The sequence below is a fragment of the Tachyglossus aculeatus genome, chromosome 5, assembly GCF_015852505.1.
Source record: "Tachyglossus aculeatus isolate mTacAcu1 chromosome 5, mTacAcu1.pri, whole genome shotgun sequence".
Taxonomy (NCBI): Eukaryota; Metazoa; Chordata; class Mammalia; order Monotremata; family Tachyglossidae; genus Tachyglossus; species Tachyglossus aculeatus.
The window spans coordinates 76,899,598-76,921,542 of NC_052070.1; the positions used below are offsets into that span (position 1 = coordinate 76,899,598).

A 21,945-nucleotide genomic window follows, 5' to 3' on the forward strand; every position below is an offset into this window, starting at 1 on the left:
GAAAATCTAATACAAAGGACAATGGTTTGTCTATGTCTTTCTGGGAATCAAGGCTGCAGGACACACAGTCTCCTGGACAAGGACACCCAGCCAAGCTTTCTGAAAACAGCTCCCCATTGAAATCCATGGTGCAGAGAAATGAAGCCAATTTTCTGAAACAGAAGGTAGGAAAGCATTTTGGAACACAAAATCCTGCTTCTGCCTAAGCTCGACCCTCTGAGAACAAGCTAGGTAATTTCTGCAACAACTCCCCACTTCACAGGGAAACAGGAGTAAAGAATCGCCATTCACTGCAAGGTTGAAAGAGAAGTAACTAGTTGACACAAGATATTTGATTCGTGGCTATAATATGAATTTTTTTATGGTATTTGTTAAGCACTTACTATGTGCCAGGCACTGTTCTAAGCACTGGGGTAGATACACAGTAATCAGGTTGGACACATTCCACGTTCCAAATGGGGCTCACAGTCTTAATCCCCCATTTTACAGATGAGGCCACTGAAGCCCAGAAAAGCAAAGTGACTTGCCCAAGGTCACACAGCAGACAAGTAGAGGAGCCGGATTAGAACCCAAGTCCTTCTGAGTCCCAGGCCAGAGCTCTATTCACTGTGCCATGCTGCTTCTCTAAAGCATCATGTTGAAAACAATTCTTGGATCAACACTTTTTTTGTCTAAATTTTTGCCATACACAGCCTGGAACTATGGCAGAAGGGACCGTCAGAGTTAGTGCTGCTGATGCACCTATCTCAAACACATCACATTTCTTGAATGTGGACTTCCTGAAAGACCATCTAGCAGATAAAATACACTGTTCAAGTGCTGTATTTTTATTACACAGATTAATTTGATGTTTAAAAATTACAGTGGGTCTGGTCTGCCTGACTCCTGCTTCTCCCTCCTCTGCTCCAAAAATTATAAGTGTGATATTTGTTAAGCACTTACTATGTGCCAAGCCCTGTTCTAAGTACCAGAGTAGATACTAGATAATCAGTCAGACGTGGTCCCTGTTCCTCACAAGGCTCACAGTCTACAGGACTTAGACTTGGACTTCAATCTGCTGGTTGGATCGCCTAAAATACCATTCGGCCTGTGTCTCTCCATTCCTCAAAAAACTCCAGTCATTCATTCATCTTTGCATCAGACAGAAATTTGTGACCACTGTCTTTAAGGCACTCCATCAGATCTCTCCCACTTGCTTTCTCTTTCCACCCTTTGTTCTCAACTCTCCCACCTCCGACCCCTGGCTGATGCTCTTCCTCCTGCCTGGAACTCCACGCCCTTTCAAATTTGCAAAACCTCAGCCCTCTTCCTCACAAAGCCCTTCTAAAGTTTCAGCCCCTCCAGGAGGCTTTCCCAGATTATTTTTTCTTCCTCCCAGGGAAAAAAAAATCCCTGTTATCTCAGCATTTTACCACTACTTTAGCAGTTTGTACATCTGACCTCTAATCACACTTTTATACATAACAATTTTCATATTCTATTTGAGCACTTGTTTTATTTGTAAATTATTTCATTACCTATCTCCCTTGTTAGAGTATAAGCTCCTTTTGGGCAGGTAATGTGTTTCCACATTATTATGCTTGCTTTGTGTCAAGTACTGTACTAAAGTGCTGGGACAGATCAAAGATAATCCAATAAAAACAATCTCTGTAGTAGAGATTGTAAGTATTTTTCCCCCCTTTACAGAAGAGGAAACTGAAGCATTGAGAGGTTAAGTGACTTACCCAATGTCATCCAATAGATCAGATCAGTGGCAAACCTATAACTGTAACCCAGGTCTCCCAAACCCCAGTCCCATGTTCTTTTCACTATGCAACAATGCCTTCTACTGTACTCATCTAAGCAATTAGTACAGAGCCCTTAAACATAATTTGTACTCAATAAATGCAACTAATACATTATAAGAATAAGAATAATATATTTGGAATTTTTTCAGCACTTACTATATGTCAAGCATTGGGGTAGATACAATATAATCAGATCCCACATAGGGCACACAACCTAAGTAGGAGGGAGAACAAGCATTGAATCCCTATTGTACAGATGAGAGACCTCAGGCACAGAGAAGTGAAGTGACTTACCCAAGGTCACACAACAGGTAAGTGGTGGAGCTTAAGAACCCAGGTATGTGCTCTTTCCAGTAAGCCATTCTGCTTCTCATATTAATAAGCATTAGTCAAGTAAATTAAAATCATCTATTGTTGAGCTTTAGCTAGGTAAAGCTATCTCTAATTGTTGGACAAGTAGAAGAACTGCCTTCTGAACTGAGGCCAGGGTAAAATAAATCCCCAGAGCCTTTAAAGATATTCAGGTCATGTTAGCAGAACTACTCACACTGCAAAATGGTAATTAAGTTTACTTTGATCCACAGCACTTCAGTCTCTTTATTTATTTCAGCTCCTTTGCCAGGTCTGCATATTTACCTTCTCCTATGTTTTAGGGAAATTTCTCCTTAAGAGAACAGCAGTAACCATAACCTCCACTGTGTTACTAAGTTTAGAAAGCAGCAGAATGGCTTAACTGTTGACTGTAATTTGCCAGTCTGTCTTAGCTGGACTTCATATATGATACATTGTAGTGGTCTCTATAGCTGGGCAATATCAAGAATAGGGAGGGGATCGTTGTATAGAGTTGAGAAGAGTCAAAAAGCAGCACGGTCTAGTAGAAAAAGCACAGACCAGGAAGTCAGTGGTCTTGTGTTCTAATTCCAGCTCCACCACTCGTCTGCTGTATTACCTTGTGCAAGTCACTTATGTCTTCTCTTGTCTCAGTTTCTTCATCTGTAAAATGGGGATTAAGATCATGAGCCCCAAGTGGGACTGGGACCATGTCCAATGCGATTAGTTTGTATCTACTCAGCACTTAGTATAGTGTCTGGCACGTAGTATGTGCTTAAAAATACCACAATTATTACTAATATCATTATTCTTATTAGTTAAAAGGAGCAGACTGCTCACGGGCCCAGGATACAGAGGGGTTTCTGTCCTGGCATGGGGCATCTCCTCAGCAGGGAGGTGGGAGTATTCCTGGTGATTGAGGTAGGGCAGCCACTATCCACTACAGAGGATCTTGAAGTCAGAGTGCCTGCTGCTGTTCTGCTGCACTGCAGCATCTCCTCAGTGAGGTTTAAAGAGCTAAGATGGGAAGGAGAAAAACAGGCAGCAGTGCAGGCAGCAGCGCAAGTAGCTGCCACTAGGCTAAAGACTATTTTCAGCAGGCCTATCCTGCTCCTCTCCATCAGCCTTAAGTCACTCAACCAGCTTTCCCTTTCCTACCTGATCTTTCCTACCTAATATTGCTCATCTCCCACTACTGTGCGGCCTGCACATTTTGGTCCTCTAACACCAACCTAGTTCCTACTCCTCACTCTCATCTGTCTCACCATCAACCTCTTACTTTCATCGTCCCTCTGGCCTGGAACTTCGTCTCACTTCACATTCAACAGACCACCACTCTCCCCAGCTTCAAAGTCCTACTTCAATCACCTTTCTTCCAAGAAAACCTCCCTAACAAAGCTCTTATCTCCTCACCTATCTTCCATCCCTTCTATAACGGTTATGCACTTGGGTCCATATCCTCTGAGTACTTTGATATTCACCCCACACCACAGCACTTGGGTACATATCGTTATACTCTGCTGCCTCTCCTATCTGTAATTAATTTTAAGGTCGAGTCTCTCCCACTAGATTATTAGTTCTTTGAGGATGCTTATAGTGTCTACCAACTCTACTGAATGGTCCCATGTGCTTAGTAGAGTTCTCTGCATACAGTAATTGCTCAATAAATACTCTAGATTAATCCCACTCCAAACAGAACATGAGGGAGATTTGGATGGAAGTTGCTTTTCCAAACTCTGTATCATATAACTGTATTTCATGGGATCTTTGAGAGCCACAGACAGGGAAGGCCAGTTAATCAAAATGAGTTTAAAACTCATTTTTTAAAATACAGAAAATGCTAGTGTGTCAGGCAGTCCACTGAACATTCATAAAGGGAAAGAAAAACTGTCAAAAAGCATCCTTACCATAAAACAAGAAAGCTTTGGTCATGTGATGGTGCTGGTATGTCCGGTTGGTAGTGAAGAAACAAGTATCTGCTCCACATTTTCCCAACCTTCCAGTCTCTCCAGTCAGTGGGGACCACCAAAGCATGATGGGGGAGATCTCTGCTTCAAGCACTTTCTGCCTGCTCTCATAAAGTGCCTCTTCCTTAAAAAAAGGGTAGAGCCGTTTTTGCTGCTCTTCCAGCTTTGGTCGCTCCCCATGCAAGCTGTAACTTTCAATATTTCTTCTTTCAAATTTTCCCAGCTCAACAACCACCTTGAGAAGGAGAAGAATGTGCATTAGCAGAGGTGTACTGTTTGATTTAGCATATTCTGGCATGCCATTTGTCTTAACTCCCCCTGCCTCAAATTGTCTTCCATAAAGAATGCAACACTGTGTGTGCATGATGCTGTTATTGTACACTGATTTATATACACAATTATATCCATAAATTTTCTATCCTATTTTTGCAGGAGCCTAGAACAGATGGAGAGGGCTCAGTCTAATGAATTCATAAAATAGAATGCTCATTGGCATGATTCTTTGGGGGATTGAGTTATACTAATAATTTTATTTATATTAATGTCTGTCTCCCCCTCCAGACCCTGAGCTCATTGTGAGCAGGGAATCTGTCTGTTATACTGCTATTCTGTACCCTCCCAAGCACTTAGTACAGTCCTCTGCATACAGTAAGTGCTCAATAAATATTACTGACTGACTAGTAGCATGACGATTTTGGAGCAGCCCCCATTGTGGTGACCCCCTTTTCATGACCCTGTTTGCAACAGTGACTTCCATTCTGGAAGATCAGGGAGAATTCTGCTGTCCATTTTAGCATTACAGTAGATTGGTTAGGGTCAACCTGTCTCTCCCCATCTTATAACTCACAGTCCCATCTGCCACTGCTCCACAAAGAGAAACCAGCCAATCTATAGAAGGTGTTAATATCCATTTTGGGTTTTCAAAACAGGAACATCAAATCCATAGGAATCATTTTCCAAACATCCAACACAGCTGAATGATGGATGAACAGTACAGGGAAGAGAGTCAGACAATCCCAAGAAGTGCTCTTTAGAATGGAAGATTTGATCAGAATTTCAAATAATGGCTAGAAAAAATAATCCACATGCCTTAGTCATGATTAGAGAGCAGAGTGACCTAATGGATAGACCATAGGCCTGGGATTCAGAAGTTCATTGGTTCTAATCCCAGCTCTATCACTTGTTTGCTGTGTGACCTTGGGCAAGTCACTTCACTTCTTTGAGCCTCAGTTACCTCATCTGTAAAACAGGGATTGAGATTGTGAGCCCCATGTGGGAAAGGGACTGTGTCTAACCTGACTACCTTCTATCTACCCCAGTGTTTAGAAAAGTGCTTAGCACATAATAAGCGCTTAACAAATACCACCATTGCTATTATTATTGTTATTATTATTATTATTAGTGCCATTGAAAGAAGAAAAAAGACAATAAGGAAAGACTTTCCTCCTGAAGTAAATTTTGAAAAAGCTAGGGAAAATGTTTCTCTGCCAGATATTTTTTTCTTCATTTCCAGAAGACAGGATTTACTGACCACAGGATGAACACCTCAAACCCCTCTCGGCTCTACCAACCTCAGAATCAAAATCCATAAATGGACTCCAGCTTCCTCCCACTCATTTTTTTGAGCCATATGCATGCATTCCACTAAATGCACGAACCTAGCACCACTGCATAGCTTCATTCTATTTGTGCAGGGATGGGGGTTAACTCTCCTGCCTACTTAAATAGGGAAATATATCTAGAATAAATGATTTCCTTCCCTACAACCACGTTCTTCAGTTTGACTGTGAAGAGAAATTACAGTCTCATTTTTTGTCAACATTATTTATTAAGCAATTTATGGTACTTTAAAATCATTTTTATTAGTCGTTCCTTCAGCATTCCTCTGAGACTGACTGTTGAGCTCATGCTCTAAGACTGCAAGCCCTGGAGTGTAGGAAGGTGCCTTTTATGTTCACTGTAGCACCTAACATATTAATAAATGTCATAAAATAACAATAACATTGAGCACTGTTATCCACACAGGGCACTGGGGAAAAAGGGACGGTTGAAACTCATATCATGCTGGATTCACAATTTGAGGTCTCCCTGACTTACTTCCCTTGCTGTCTGGTGTCTCAGAAATTACAGTAATGATCAAAATTTGGCATTGGCCTGAACAGTCTGAGGCACATCTGGGACCAAGAAAGGGGAGAACTTGCAGTGTGGACTAAAACATTTTTCACATCTGCAAAAAGCATCAGTGCAAGCATCCAACCACGCTGAAGTTGTCTCCTGCTGGAATGACTCATGTTTTTATAATAATAATTGTGGTATTTGTTAAGCACTTTACTATGTGTCAAGCACTGTACTAAGTGCTAGGGTAGATAAAAAAATAATCAGGCCCCACAAGGGAATCACAGTCTAAGTAGGAGGTATTAAATCCCCATTTTTCAGATTAAGGAACTGAGGCCCCAAGAATTAAGTGCATTGTCCAAAGCCACACAGCAGACAAGTGAAGCAGGGATTAGAACCCAAGTCCTCCAACTCCCAAGCCCATGCTTAGTACAGCGCATGGACACAGTAAGCACTTAATAGGCTACACTGGTCTTCATGATTATGGATTCAAAGCAATGAATTTGACTTACCCCTTTGAAATGACCAGGGGTGGGAGTACAGAGAGAGTGTAGGCAACGTATACTCTCCTAGATATGGAGAAAAAAGACCCCAGAATCACTAGCCCTCCGCATGTCTATCTCCGGCCAGCCTTACAGTCTCACATTCCCCAGAGGCTAGTCAGTAAGTCAGTCAGTCAGTCAGTCATATTTACTGAGTGCTTCCTGTGAGCAGAGCACTAAGTGTTTGGGAGAGTGCAACGTAACAATAAATGGACACATTCCCTAACCACAATGAGAAAGGGAGACAGAGGTGGGGAGACAGATATTAATATAAATAAACCACAGATATTTACATAAGTTCTTCATCTGAAAAATGTGGATAAAATTGTCTGCCCTCTCCCTGACTCATAGGAACATCCAGCTTGTGAAGACTGAATAAGGCCCATCATCTGCAAAGCTCTTGGTGATCAAAGAAGAAAGGCACAATGGAAGCCTGAAGCATCAACCCTCTCATGAATCCATGCGAACATCAGCAGTACCTGGAGTGTCACGAGAAGAAAGAAGAAGGCCGTGGAGCACAGGCAAGACGCCCAAAGCTTCTTCCTCCGTATCTTAATCATGCTGCACTGCCTTGGATGACGGACAGAGGGCAAACCTGGTTACCAGGTGCTTGTGCTCCATCCCACGTCTCGAAGCAATCTCTGGCTGAGTGACCATCTGCCTGCCCATCTTCTCTCCTGCCAGTCCTGCTGAGGACAGGTCTCCATGAAGGACGAAGTTCTGAAGTGGTGGGTGTAATTAGCCCAGCATCTAGTGGGAAAGGGGTGCTATGTCCTTTGGATACCATCAGATTGACTCAATCTTTTCCCGAAAATCAGATGCATCAGCAGTCCCTGCGACAGAGAATCAAAAGTATGTATTTAACTCAGTCTAAAGAAAGCTGAAAGAAAGCTTTGTGATCAAAATTACTATGATAGGTGTTTTTTCCTACAAAAGCTACCCGTTATTTGCATTAAAAACAATCATAACCTACTAATCTCTCAGAGTGCATTCAGCTACATGTCTGGTGGACTGTGTGATAGATCATGTTTCTAGCATTGTGGAGAATAGGGAATTGGTGGCCTTAGTGGCCAGGTGCTAAACTATGCCTCTGGTCCACCTACTTCCCAGTGATATCACAGATTATCACATATGCCTTTTAATAATAATATTTATTAAGCACTTGCTATGTCCTTAAGCTCACAGTGGGATGCTAAGCACAGGGGTGGATCAGCCCAGTGGCCTGAAATCAAGGAAATTTTCCTGGTTTAGCTGGGCAGAAAGTCAGTGATCCAAGCACACCTTCAATTCACACTTTCCTTTCTACTCAATCCCAAGGGGGCATTTACCCAGTGTAATCAATCTGTAGTATTTGGGTGCTTACTTTCTACAAGGTACAATACTAGGGAGGCAGCATGGCTTGGCAGAAAGAGTCAGAGAACCTGAGTTCTAATCCTGGCTCTTCCACCTACCTGTTGTGTGACCGGAGGCAAGTCATTTAACTTCTCTGTGCCTTAGTTTCTTCATCTGTAAAATGGGGATTCAATACTGATCTCCCTCCTATTTAGACTGTGATCCCCAGGTGGGACAGGGACTGTGTATTGTACACTACAACAGACCTGATGAACTTGTATCAATCCCAGTACTTAGAATAGGGCTTGGCACATAGAAAACACTTAATAAATACTACAGTTATTACTATTACTACAATCTTGGGAGACTACAATAGCAAAACTAGATTCAATCCACGACTTCAAAGAGCTTATGGGCTAGCAGAATGTAGTCCCACTTTGAATGGTGTCAAGGGAGAGATATAGAACAGGAAGATCATTTCTGCATCCTGGGAGCTTTTCAGGTATTCCACACTCAGTAAAAAATAAAAAAATAAAAAGAAATGACAACTAGAAATCTAAAAGTAACCACAAAAAGTGACTTATGGTAGTATAGTACTCAAAGGTTAAGAACCATGATACATGCCTCATTCTGCCTTAGAAATTAAGCTCCCAACCTTCCGCCTAAAGGAGCTCAATAAATGTCAACTGTCAAGAACCAGCCACTGTTGAGGTCCTCTGCCTAGTCTAGGCATATGGAGCTAGAACCTAGCCCTGTTGATCAGTCAATCAATCATATTCACTGAATGTTCACTGTGTACAGAGCACTGTATTAAGTGCTTGGAAGAGTACAACAGAATTAGCAGACATATTCCCTGCCCATAACGAGCTTACAGTCTAGAGGGGGAGACATTTTTAATATGAATAATTTATGATATATAATTTAAAGATATGTATATCCCCTTCTAAACTGTGAGCCCATTGTTGGGTAGGGATTGTCTCTGTTTCTGAGTTGTACTTTCCAAGTGCTTAGTACAGTGCTCTGCACACTGTAAGCACTCAATGAATACGATGGAATGAATGAATGAATATAAGTGTTGTAGGGTTTGGGATGGGGCAAATACCAAATGTCCAAAGGCCACAGATTGAAGTGTATAGATAACAAAATAATAATAACCACATTTATTGAGTACTTACTGTGTGCAAAACACTGTACTAAGTGCTTGGGAGAGTACAATATAACATCAGACATATTCCCTGCCCACAGTGAGCTTGCGGCGACGCAGAAGGGAGAGGCAACTGCGGAGAAGACAACTTAACTGGAGGAATCTTAGATGAGATGGCACCTTAGTAATGCTTTGAAGGTGGAGACTGTAAGCTCCTGGTCGGCAGAGATTGTGTTTATGAATTCTGTTGTACTGTACTTTCCCAAGCACGTAGTACAGCACTCTGCACATAGTAAGCACTCCAATACCATTGTTGGATTGATCCCCTCAGTCGACTAATTCAGGCTGGGTGAGCTACATTTGTGGGGTTATTCTTTTGAGCTATTAGGATTTCAGCAATTAGCTGCACACTCTGCATCTGTGGCTACTCCCCCGCCACTGGTACACTTTGGTTTCTCCCCAGCTGAAGTGGTCAGGAGAAGAGGGAAGGATGGAGAAGGGTATAATTGCCGTATTTATCAAGTGCTTACTCTGTGTCAGGCACTGTACTAAGTGCTGGACCAGACCCAGGCTGTGCGGGGTACAACCTGTCTTGACCATGTAAACAGGGGAGTCAAAGGTAAGCATAACCCCTACAACAGGACCTAAACTCTTCTTTTGGGTTAGGCTAATTGGCTAATTGGGCTAGATTTCGTGAAGGCCGATTCCATATTTTCCCTATCAGTCTGCCTCCTCATGAACCTTCAGTCAGGTCCCCCCTCATCTTTCATTTTTACAGATTGAAGTGTTCCTCATCATTTCATTGTATTCTCCTATGGAACGTCCATCTTCATTACTTTATTGCTGTTCTCTGAACCTTCTGTAGCTTATGTCTTTCTTATGGGGTGGCCACTAGAACTGAATGGGTGGTGGTCTTGGTTATACCTAAGGGTAACCCTCTGTCTTCTACAACCAGTGCTGAGTACAGTGCCTGACACATAGAAAGCGCTTTATTAATAGCATGATTACTATTATTTTGTATTGCTTTCTCTGTTGTTCCTGAGGGAACAATTCTCTACCCTCTCAGTGTGGGAGGTGTGTGGCCAGGGATTGGAAAGCACAAAGTTATAAGCATACGGGCCTCAACACAATCCCAACTTCACACTGGAGATGTGGGTGTTCAGGAGCAAGCTAGGAATGAAATAATCACTGCGGAATCAAGCCCAGAGTGGTGGTTATTTTGATTGATGGACTGCACCAAGAACCCAGACATCTGGGCAGACTGACAATAGTAACAGTTGCTCAAATTCAAGGAAATAAATTAGCCAGGGCTCTGTCACCAAATCAGTAATAGGTTGGCCAAGCAGATGGGAAATCTGGAGGCCTCGATTCAGTGGGGTATGAAGAGGAAAGTTTTCTTCTGTTTCAGCCTCCTCCTCGGGAATATCACCAACAGCTCTGTGGGCCTGGGGGAGAATGCTTCTCTCCAGGGCCTGAAATTAGGTATTGGTTTAGATTAATGAGTTGGCAAGTACTTTGGCTAACAAAAATATTCATTTCACCCAGTTCTTGTCTTCTTAGGGAGTTGCATTTTCACAGCATCCCACATGAAGGAAAACTTCCTTTATAGTAATTGCCCTGTGTCCGACTTCATCCACATCGGTTTCTTTCAGCTCCTCCTCACACCATATTCGAAACAGACACGCAGTGTTGGGAGAACAATTCTTAATTTTGCCAGCACAGGCATTCTATCCAAAATGTGTAGTGACAATACACATTCTGGAAGAACAGAATATACAAGTACACAGGATTTGAAATTAAATATTGCATAATCAGTGTCTTGAGCTGGGTACCTGGCCTTCCAGAAGGCTGCAGCTTAGGCTGGCACTTAGGGAGTATTGTCCTTGCCACATACAACTGAGGGCCAAGTCTTATATATTCTCCCAGAGTGACCATTCATTCATTCATTCAGTCATAATTAGTGAGCACTTACTCTGTGCAGAGCACTATACTAAAGCGCTTAGAAGAGAACAATATAACAATAGACACATTCCCTGCCCACAATAAGCTTACAGTCTAGAGGGGGAGATAGACATTAATATAAACAAATACATTATACAAATATACATAAGTGCTGTGGAGCTGAGGAGGGGCTGCCTTAGAAAATGCTTCTATAATAATGATGCTGATAATAACTGTTATCATTATTTGTTAAGCACTTACTATGTGCCAAGCACTAGACTAAGTACTTAGTAGATAGAGCATGGGCCTGGGAGTCAGAAGGACCTGGGTTCTGATCCTGGCCCTGCTGTTTGCCTTCTGTGTGACTTTGGGCAAGTCACTTCACTTCTCTGGGCCTTAGTTGCCTCATCTGTAAGATGGGGATTAAGACTGTGAGCCCCATGTAGAACATGAACTCATGTCCAACCTGATTAGCCTGTATCTACTACAGCACTTAGCATAGTGCCTGGCATATAGTAAGTGCTTAACAAGTACCACAAAAAAAAAGTGCTGGGGTAACTACAAGATAATCAGGTCAGACAAAGGATCTGTCCCAGATGAGGTTCACAGTCTAGGAATTCATTCAATCGTATTTATTGAGTGCTTACTGTGTGCAGAGCACTGTACTAAGCACTTGGGAAGTCCAAGTCTGCAACATATAGAGACAGTCCCTACCCAACAATGGGCTCACAGTCTAGAAGGGGAAAACAGACAACAAAACATGTAGACAGGTGTCAAAACTGTCAGAATAAATAGAATTATAGGTAATCAAACCCCATTTTATAGATTAGGAAACTGAGTCCCTGAGACATTAAAGTGACTTGCCCAAGGTCACACAGCTGGCAAGTGGCAGAGCTGGGATTAGAACCCAGGTCCTCTGATTCCCAGGCCTGTGCTCTTCCCACTAGTCCACCCTGATATTACTCCACACTCCTGCAAGTGCTTCTACATTTTTACATCTGTCGTTGCCAAATTCTTAAAGGGTCAAGTTATATTTTAAAAATGAAATTATAAAGTATTTTGTGTATCACTTCTCATTTTATTTCAAAAACTGATGTACAACTATACTGGAACCTTTGTGGAGACTTCCAAGACAGCATTGAGGGAATCACTACAGGCAGTCAGATAGAATCTAAGCTCCTTGAGGGCAGGGATCATGTCTGTCTAACTCTAGTGCACTCTCCTAAGCACTCAGTACAGTGCCCTCTGTAAGTAGTGGGTATTCCATAAATACCACTGTTTTGTTGATTAACTTTACATCATTTAGGCCACTCTCAGAAGGCAAGGGAGTGTGAATGAAATTACCCCAGCTAACTCTTCAGGCCAGGTATATGGAACCTAACTGACCAAGGCAAAAACATCCAAATAAACTGTGAGGCCCATGTGGGAGAGGGACTGTGTCCAACCCGATTTGCTTGTATAATAATAATAATAATGATGGCATTTGTTAAGTGCTTACTATTTGCCAAGCACTGTTCTAAGCACTGGAGGGATACAAGGTAATCAGGTTGACCCACATGGGGCTCACAGTCTTAATACTCATTTTAAAGATGAGGTAACTGAGGCTCAGAGAAATTAAGTGACTTGCCCAAAGTCACACAGTTGACAAGAGGTAGAGCTGGGAATAGAACCCATGACCTCTGACTCCCAAGCCTGTGCTCTTTCCACTGAGCCATGCTGCTTCTCACCCTGGCACTTAGTACAGTGCCTAGTATATACTAAGCACTTAAATAAAATAATAAAAAATAAAAAGCAAACAAAAATATTTCTGAAATATCCAGATAATTCCATTCAAAAATATTCAGGTTTTTACAGTATTATTCTTAAAGTGGTATTTCAGATCTGGTCTCAAAGTCACCAGATTTTTTTTTTTTTAATAACTGATAACACAAAATCTCTCCATGGTGGACTCTAACCTGAAGCTGCTAATTGTGTGGAGAATTTAAAGAATAATTCAATCAACAATAGGAACTCATTCCAGTCCTGGAATAGCACACTTTTCCTTTAAAACAATCTTAGCTAACGCTAGAAACCGTAATTCACCGAGCAAGCCTTGTTGCTATTCAGTTTCCACTCAATCAATGGTATTGAGTGAGTACTTACTATGTGCAGAGCACTGTACTAAGCACTTGGGAAATTACAATATAGCAGAATTGGCTGACACATTTTCACTCTTTTGTGTATATCCTATAGCGTAAAATAATCACGCCTATTCCTCACACTTGCCCTGAATTATCATGTGCAAAGTTATTATTCTGAATTGGCAGGGTTTGTGAGCTGTCCTGCAGGCATGCTGAGGACCAGATTTTTGCATGAATCTGGATGATGGAGGGCCAGGAAAGAGAGAAAAAAGAAACAGGAGATTGTCTCTTTCTATTAGACATCATTAACTTGACTCTTGCAAGCCAAAGCAGCAGCAGCAGCACTCTGCAAACTCTTGCTGTAAATCTTGCCCATCTGGGATCCATTTGATGGTAATGTTAGTGTGTGTGTGTGACACTGCAGGAATGTGCCACTTCTTAGCCAGACGTTTAAAATCTTATTAATGACTTTAGAAACCTTGCTCGGCAAAACCTTCCAAGGTTTGTGCATCCCAAACAGGCTTCGGCTGATTTTCCGTGCTCGGCTCTATCAATTTCCTTTATTTAGGCAATCCTGTTTCAATGGAGCAGTGAAAAGCTTTTGCGTAGGAGGAAAGCACGACTAAGCGCCTAAATATGATCCCTAGCATCATCTCCCCCAACCCAGGGTTACTACAAAAGTCAGAAAATACCTCTGGTATGTGCACTCACCTCAATCACCGTAACCACAGCTCTGACGATTGTTATGCTCCAGTTTGTACTTTCAGTTTGTGCTTTTGCTCAAGATCTATGCAAAACTGGGAAAAAAGGATATGTGGAATGGCTAGCAGCTCCATCAACTGCGGCTTTGAAATGGATCTAGTCAAGGCAATCCTGCCTCCATGGTTTCACTGCTTCTCTGTTTAGGCGGAAGGCAGACTCAACCTTCAGATGTTTCCAATGTGCTGGGAAAGAAAACTCTTGTGACTTCTTCCCTGGAATGGTGCAGTCGTTTTGCTACAGACTGCCCTTTTCTGAAGTTGCCATAGGTGACATCCAAATCTCTAAGGCTCCCTCTGTTGGCTTTTTCCTTTCTTTTTTGAAAAAAAGTTCCTTTTTGCTTTTATTAGTTTTGAGGATGGCCTGTTAGCACTGGGGATTTACTGCCCTGAACTGGTAGGAGTTTCTACAGTCAGAAAAGTTGGGAAGAGTTTGAGGGTTTTGTGAATTTGAATTCAGGTCAACTTTTTAAAAAAATAATATTTAAGTGCTTACAATGGGCCAGGCATTGTACTAAGAATTGGGGTATATAGAAGCTAATCAGGTTGGATAAAAAGTCCCTGTCCCACATGGGGCTCACAAGTCTTAATCCCCATTGTACAGATGAGGCAACTGAGGCACAGATAAGGTAAGTGACTTGACCAAGGTCACAGAGCAGACAAGTGGCAAAGCCAGGATTACTACCCAGGTCCTGACTCCCAGGCCTAGGCTCTATCCACGAGGCAACAATGCTTCTTGACCTTGACTATGGATCAATTTAGGATGAGTTAGTGAAGTTACTAAACTAACTGGGAAGCAGTGTAGCCTAGTGGAAAGAGCATAGACCTAGAATTTAGAGGACCTGGCTTCTAATCCCAGCTTCACCACTTGTCTGCTGTGTGACTCTGGGCAAATCACTAAACTTCTTTGTACCTCAGCTGCCTCAACTGTAAAATGGTAATTAAGATTGTGGGCCCCATTTCATTCATTCATTCATGTGCCTGACCAGATTGCTTTGTATCTACCCCAGTGCTTAGAACTATGCTTGACACATAGTAAGCCCTTAACAAAAACCATTAAAAAAACCTGGGAAAACTTAATTTGTGCTCTACAGATTTAAGCCTAGATCCATCTGGGAATGATAGTCCCACACAAATTTGAACAGTTTTTCACAAAAAAGAAATCTATACATACCCAGTTTTTGACGGAAATTATTTAGCTTTGAATGCCAAATACATACTGGGGAGGATCACCACACGAATACCCTTCCATGTCAAAAGAATGAAAACACTGGGGAAAAGGCAAAGCATCATGGCATTATACTGTCTGCATCCGGTACTCCGTCTGTATTAGAGAGGGCTTACTATGTTAGGCACCTGAAAAGTGTCATAGGAATCACACCTGGGTATGAGTGCCAGGAGGTAAACCTGATTAGTATCTACCCCAGTGCTTAATACAGTGTCTGACACATAGTAAATGCTTAATACCAGGAAAGAAAGAGATAAACACACCAGGTAATATGTAATGTTTGAATTGGGTTATGTATTTTCACTTAACAGTCTAATAATCAATCAATGGTATTGGAGTATTTCCTGAATGCAGGTCACTGTACTAAGTCAGTCAGTCAGTCATATTTAATGAGCACTTACTGTATGCAGAGCACTGTACTAAGTGCTTGGGAGAGTACCATGTAACAATAAACAGACACATTCCCTCCCACAATGAGCTTATTAAGTGCTTGGGAGAGTACAGTATAACAGAGTTGATAGACATTTCTTGCCCACAACAATTTTATGACTTAGAAATGAGCTACAGTTCATGCTGCTCTACTGAAGAAGCAGGAGACCTTGTGAATAGAGCAAGGGCCTGGGAGTCAAATGGCCTGGGTTCTAATCCCAGTTCTACCACTTGTTTGCTTTGTGACCTTAGGGAAGACACTTAATTTTCCTGTGCTTTAATGTCCTCATCTGCTAAATGGGCTAAAATACTTGTTCTTGCTCCTACTTAGACTGTTAGCCCAAAGTTTGTCAGGGACTATGGGTCAGAGACTGTGTCTTTTATCTACCCTAGTGCTTAGAACATTGCTTGGAACATAAGTGCTTTACAAGTAATACAGTTAACCACAATTAATGAGGTTAGGAAAGGGGGAGTTATGCTATTTGTGAAGAAAATTTGTAAAGAAAATTTTCATAACAGTGCCTGTAGCATCAGGAAAAAAGAAAAGATTCTCCCACCTCCCCAGTTTAGATCATAAATTATTCCTCAAGGATAGAAAAATACCTCTTACCTGCTTTGTAATTTCCCCCATCACCTAGTATAGTGTTACCCAGCAGGCATGCAATAATATGTGTTCATAATACCAGTAGGGGATAAAATACAATTTAGGAGCACTAGAATGGAAGCCGAGAAAAAAAGAAAAGAGGAAAGAGAAACATTTGGGAAGAAAATGATCATGAAGAATGGATGGGACTCTTTTCCTGCTGTGAATTAAATTGCTACATGTTCTGCTTTGCTCAGTGAAACAGAAGCTTGTATAAAAACTAGTGCTAAATCACCAGGCTCTGAATTAGTCTCTCCTGGGAAACTGGGTTCAGATCAGCCTTGAGAGACCCTTAAAGAGAAAATCCACCTCCTGGAGTATCATTCAAGCAATCGACCAATCAATCATATTTATTGAACACTTGCTGTGTATAGAGCACCATACTAAGTGCTTGGGAAAGCTGATAGACACATTCCCTGTCCACATTGAGCTTACAGTCTTACAGAGAGGGAGATAGACATTGATATAAATAAATTATGGATATGTACATTAGTGCTGTGGGGCTGAGGGAGGGGTGCAAATCAGAGTGCAAGGGTAATGCAGAAGGGTGTGGGAGAAAGGGAAATGAGACTTAGTTCGAGAAGGCCTCCTGGAGGAGAGAAGACAGAATTAAGACCACCAATGACCTAGGCAAGAAAGCATCAATAAATTGACTTCGGCAGGCCATGAAATTAATTTATACTCTTGAGGACAATGCAAAGGTGACAATTAAAATAGGGAGAGGTGATCGTTTTTCTCCTCTCCCCCTCCCCTCCATAGTTACTAGAGCTAAGAGATGTACAAATTGGAAATCTATGCATTCTCCCACCTTCGCAGTACAGCATGTGACTGAAAAACAAGTTTAGGTATGGGGAAATCAAGTGCACTTTGCAGTCCCACTAAAAAAGGACCAAGAGCAGATTTTTTTTTACATTTTATTAAAAGTTACCATAGCAAATGCTGAACCATTTATGGGATCCCACTAGAGGAATAGTTAAAACTTTTATCCAACAAAGCCGAATATGAAGTGATTTAATTCTCAGTGGGAAAAAGGTCCACCCCATTCCTTATATTATCGGCCTCTGAAACCAATCTATGAAAACCCCTAACCCACTACAGGTTAGTCTCTTCCCTCTTTGCCCCCCCACCCCAGATTATAAGCAACATAAGAGCAGCAGCACTTCCCGAAACCTTTCTGTGCCCAGGAGAGTGGTGCATGGCAGAGGAGCAGCATGCCTTAGTGGATAGAGTACAGGCCTGGGAGTCAGAGAGGATGTGGGTTCTAATCCCAACTCTGCCACATGTCTGCTGTGTGACCTTGGACAAGTCACTTAACTTCTCTGGGCCTCAGCTGCCTCATCTGTAAAATGGGGATGAGTGTGATCCCCATGTGGAACAGGGATTGTGTCCAACCTGATTAACTTATATCTACATAGCACATAGTAAGTGATTAACAGCACCATGATCATTATTATTATTTGGGGACACCTACAAAACACATGTAGACTAGACCCCTCTGGTTAGGAGCTAGGGTGAAGGGAATAGTTTAAGTCTTCAGAGTGTGTGGGGAAAATGAGACTAAGGAAACCTGTAAGTGGACAGAGAGAAGAGGAAAACTTTCTCATATTTTGTGGAATCAGCTTCAAAGAAGAAGGAACAATACCAATCCAACATATTCTAATTATAGCAAAGATATGTAATTACACATCCCTGCATTTTTATTTAACCCAACTAATGTGTTGGTTGTAGCCAAAGATAGGCATTCAAGGGAACCCAGTTATGATGTCTATCCGGCCCCTGTTCCCTTGACCACATCCTTTCCCCAGCCTGGAATTCCCTCCCCTTTCATATCCAACAGTCCACCACTTTCTGCACCTTCAAAAGTCTCCTGAAGTCACATCTCCTCCAAGGAGACTTCCCTATGTCCTCATTTCCCCACCCACCCACCCCTCTGCCTTGACTTTGCACTATGTACCCCTTAATAATAATAATGATATTTGTTAAGCACTTACTATGTGCAAAGCACTGATATAAGCGCTGGGGAGATATAAGGTGATCAGGTTGCCCCACGTGGGGCTCACAATCTTCATCTTCATTTTACAGATGAGGTGACTGAGGTACTGAGAAGTTAAGTGGCTTGCCCAAAGTCACACAACTGACAAGTCTTGGAGTCAGGACTAGAACTCATGACCTCTGACTCCTAAGCCCAGGTTCTTTCCACTAAGCCATACTGCTTCTCTTCATCACTTTGATACTCACCCCAGTCATTCAGTCAATTATATTCTTTTAGCGATTACTGTGAGCGGAGCACTGAAATAAGTGCTTGGGAGAGTACAATATACTATTTCCCCTATTTCTAATCTGTCTTCATGTCTGTCTTCCCCTGCAGAATGCAAGCTATTTATGGGCAGGGATCACATCTAACAACTCTGTTGTACCCTACTTCCCAAATGCTTAGTACAGTGCTCTGCACACAGTAAGGGCTCATTAATACCATTGATTGATAATGTATTAAAAGACACAAAGATTGAGCCTAGGACTACAATTTTGTCAGGTTTGCCCAAGTTTAAAGGAGGGTCGTGTTTCTCTACATCCTGGCTTGCAGTTTCTCCTTTTAACTTTTCCAGCCCTCCCCTCCCTCTCATTTCTTTCTCACTCTCCTTATATTGTATTTTCTGTGCTCTTCTATTTTTTTCCAACTCATCCCTTTCCTGACTGCTTACAATACTGAGAAGCAAACAATGTTTTGCTTATCCAACATAGCTATGAAATAAGACATTAGAAAAATTGTTGTGTCCAATTTAAAAGTTTCAAACCTTTTTTCATTCATTATTCATTCAATTCATTCAATCATATTTATTAAGTGCTTACTGTGTGCTGAGCACTGTTCTAAGTGCTTGGGAAAGTACAATATAACAATAGTAACAATCCCTCCCCACAATGAGCTCACAGTCAAGAAGGATTATACCTTGACCCCGACGTGTTATGAACACACAACCTTCTTTCTAGGCCCAGAAGAGATGAACACCTAATGTCTGGAGAATATTCTTTGTTTGGTTTTGGTTTTTATGGTATTTATTAAGCTCTTAGAATGTGCCAGGCACTGTACTAAGTGCTAGGGTAGATTCAAGCTAATCAAGTTGGATACAGTCCATGTCCCATATGGGGCTTGCAGTCTCAAATTCCCATTTTACAGATGAGGTAACTAAGGCCCAGAGAAGTGAAGTGACTTGCCCAAGGTCACACATCTGACAAGTGGTGGAGCTGGGATTAGATCCCAGGTCCTTCTGACTTCCAGGTCTATGCTCTAGCCACCAGGACACCCTGTTTCTACCCAGGCAAAGTCAATTACCAATGCAGTAGATGTGGTCAACAAGAATAACCCCTTTAAATAATAATAATGGCATTTGTTAAGTGCTTACTATGTGCCAAGCACTGTTCTAAACGCTGAGGTAGATGCAAGGTAATCAGGTTGTCCCATGTGGGGCTCACAGTCTTAATCCCCATTTTACAGATGAGGAAACTGAGGCAAGGAGAACTTAAGTGACTTGCCCAGAGTCACGCAGCTGACAAGTGGCGGAGCCGCGATTAGAACCCATGACCTCTGACTCCCAAGCCCGTGCTCTTTCCACTAAGCCAAGCTGCTTCTCTTTAAAGGCTACTTACCTCAACTGCTCCAGAGCCACTTCCTTTTGGGAGGCTTCAGGGCCTGTCATTTGACTTGATCCAACTCCACAAGGCTTTTCAGTTTATTTATGAACTTTCTTTGATGAGTCTCACTTCCTAAATGATAGAGAACACAAATAGAATTCTTCCTTTAAGCCTGCTTTATGTCTCAGCTATGTCCTCTTCCTCAAGTTGGCCTCTGTTTCCTTCCTTCTTCATCTGCTGTGTGACCTTGGGCAAGACACTTCACTTCCCTGTGCCTCAGTTATCCCATCTGTAAAATGGGGACTGAGACTGTGAGCTCCATGTGGGACAGCGACTGTTCCCAAACAAATTTGCTTGAATCCACTCCAGAGCTTAGAACAGTCCTTGGCATATAGCAAGTACTTAATAAATGCCACAGTTATTATTATTATTATCTGCTCCCTGATATTTTCCACCTCCTCTCTTCTTCCTCCACCCTTCCCCAACAATGTCAACCAACATTTGAAAGACCTTCTGCTACCTTCTGCCCTGACGTCCTGCCAGGGGAGTTGGCTGGGCTAGAGGCACAAGTCCCGAGTAGCAGTATGGCCTAATAGATAGAGCAAGGGCTGGGAATTCAGAAGGACCTGGGTTCTAATCCTGGTTCTGCCACTTGTCTGCTGTGTGCACTTGGGCTAGTCATTTATCTTCTCTGTGCCTCACTTATCTGTAAAATGGGGATGAAGACTGTGAGCTTCATATGGGACATGGATTGTGTTCAACCTGATTACCTTGCATCACCCCCAGCACTTAGAACAATTCTGGCACATAGCAAGCACTTAACAAATGTCATTTAAAAAAAAAAAAAGGCATGAGTACTGTTACTGTTGATCTTTGAGATTGTTGGATGTTTACTAGGCACTCACTGCCTTAGAAGCCAGAATTCCTGCACCACAGAACCCAACGTTTTGTTCACTTGCATTCTAAAGAAGTAAGGCACATATATCACACATCCTTCGGTCCACTCATGAATGGTGACAGTTCATCAGCACTGATTTCCCTCAGGCAGGGAGAAGAAAAAGGATGGAGCAGAGGGATGAAGAGGAATGTTTGTGGACTGGTGTCATTCTTGGTGGGATTTGTGGGTCTGCTACTTCCTGAGAGTAGATACAACTGAGGCCTTGCTCCCTTCTAAGTAGCACTGAAGAAGATCCTTACATGAGATACCTTTCACATTTCTCTAGACCCAGAGTGAGCAGAAAGAGAAGGGAAATCAGCATTAGTGAAAAACTTCATTCCATGCCTTGATGATTCTAGTGTGCTTAGGGGCCAGGTTACTGTGCAAAGCAGGGATAAATAAGTAAATAAAGGGCCTAATCCAGGCTTCTGCCAGGAGTCCAATGGCCTTGGTGAGATCTCCACTTCCTTCTCCTTTCCCTAGTCCATAAAAAAAGAAGAACTCAATTTGGCTAGAGAGAGAAACCTGCTATGAAGTCCAAGGAGAGATTTTTGCACTTTATTAAAAATAAACCCATGAGCTAATTGCTGAGCCATCTGTCTCTCCCCACTTCAGTCTATACTTCACTCTGCTGCCCAGATTATCTGTACAGAAATACACTGGGCATGTCACTCCCCTCCTCAAAAATCTCCAGTGGTTGCCTGTCAACCTACGAATCAAGCAAAGATTCCTCACTCTTGGTTTCAAGGCTCTCCATCATCTCACCCCCTCCTACCTCACCTCCCTTCTCTCCTTCTACAGCCCAGCCCACACCCTCTGCTCCTCTGCCGCTAACCTCATCACTGTGCCTCATTCTCTCCTGTCCTGCCATCAACCCCCAGCTCACGTCCTCCCCCTGGCCTGAAATGCCCTCCCTCCATACATCTGCCAAGCTAGCTCTCTTCCTCCCTTCAAAGCCCTACTGAGAGTTCCCCTCACCCAGGAGGCCTTCCCAGACTGAGCCCCCCTTTTCCTCTCCTTCTCCCCATCCCGCCCGCCCTAT

General features: G+C 42.4%; 1 protein-coding gene across 1 annotated transcript in view; it reads right to left on the reverse strand.

The window, feature by feature from the left end:
• Positions 1-14,064, reverse strand: part of FUT10 (fucosyltransferase 10) — a 61,485-nt gene extending 47,421 nt beyond the window's left edge. Inside the window, exons 1-3 of the mRNA XM_038746550.1 lie at positions 13,990-14,064; positions 7,221-7,574; positions 4,025-4,319 (exon numbers count right to left, since the gene is read on the reverse strand). Of these exons, the coding sequence (XP_038602478.1) occupies positions 4,025-4,319; positions 7,221-7,301 (376 nt within the window). The 5' untranslated portion in view covers positions 7,302-7,574; positions 13,990-14,064. The remainder of the gene's footprint in view (positions 1-4,024; positions 4,320-7,220; positions 7,575-13,989) is intronic.
• Between the last annotated feature and the right edge of the window lie 7,881 nt (positions 14,065-21,945).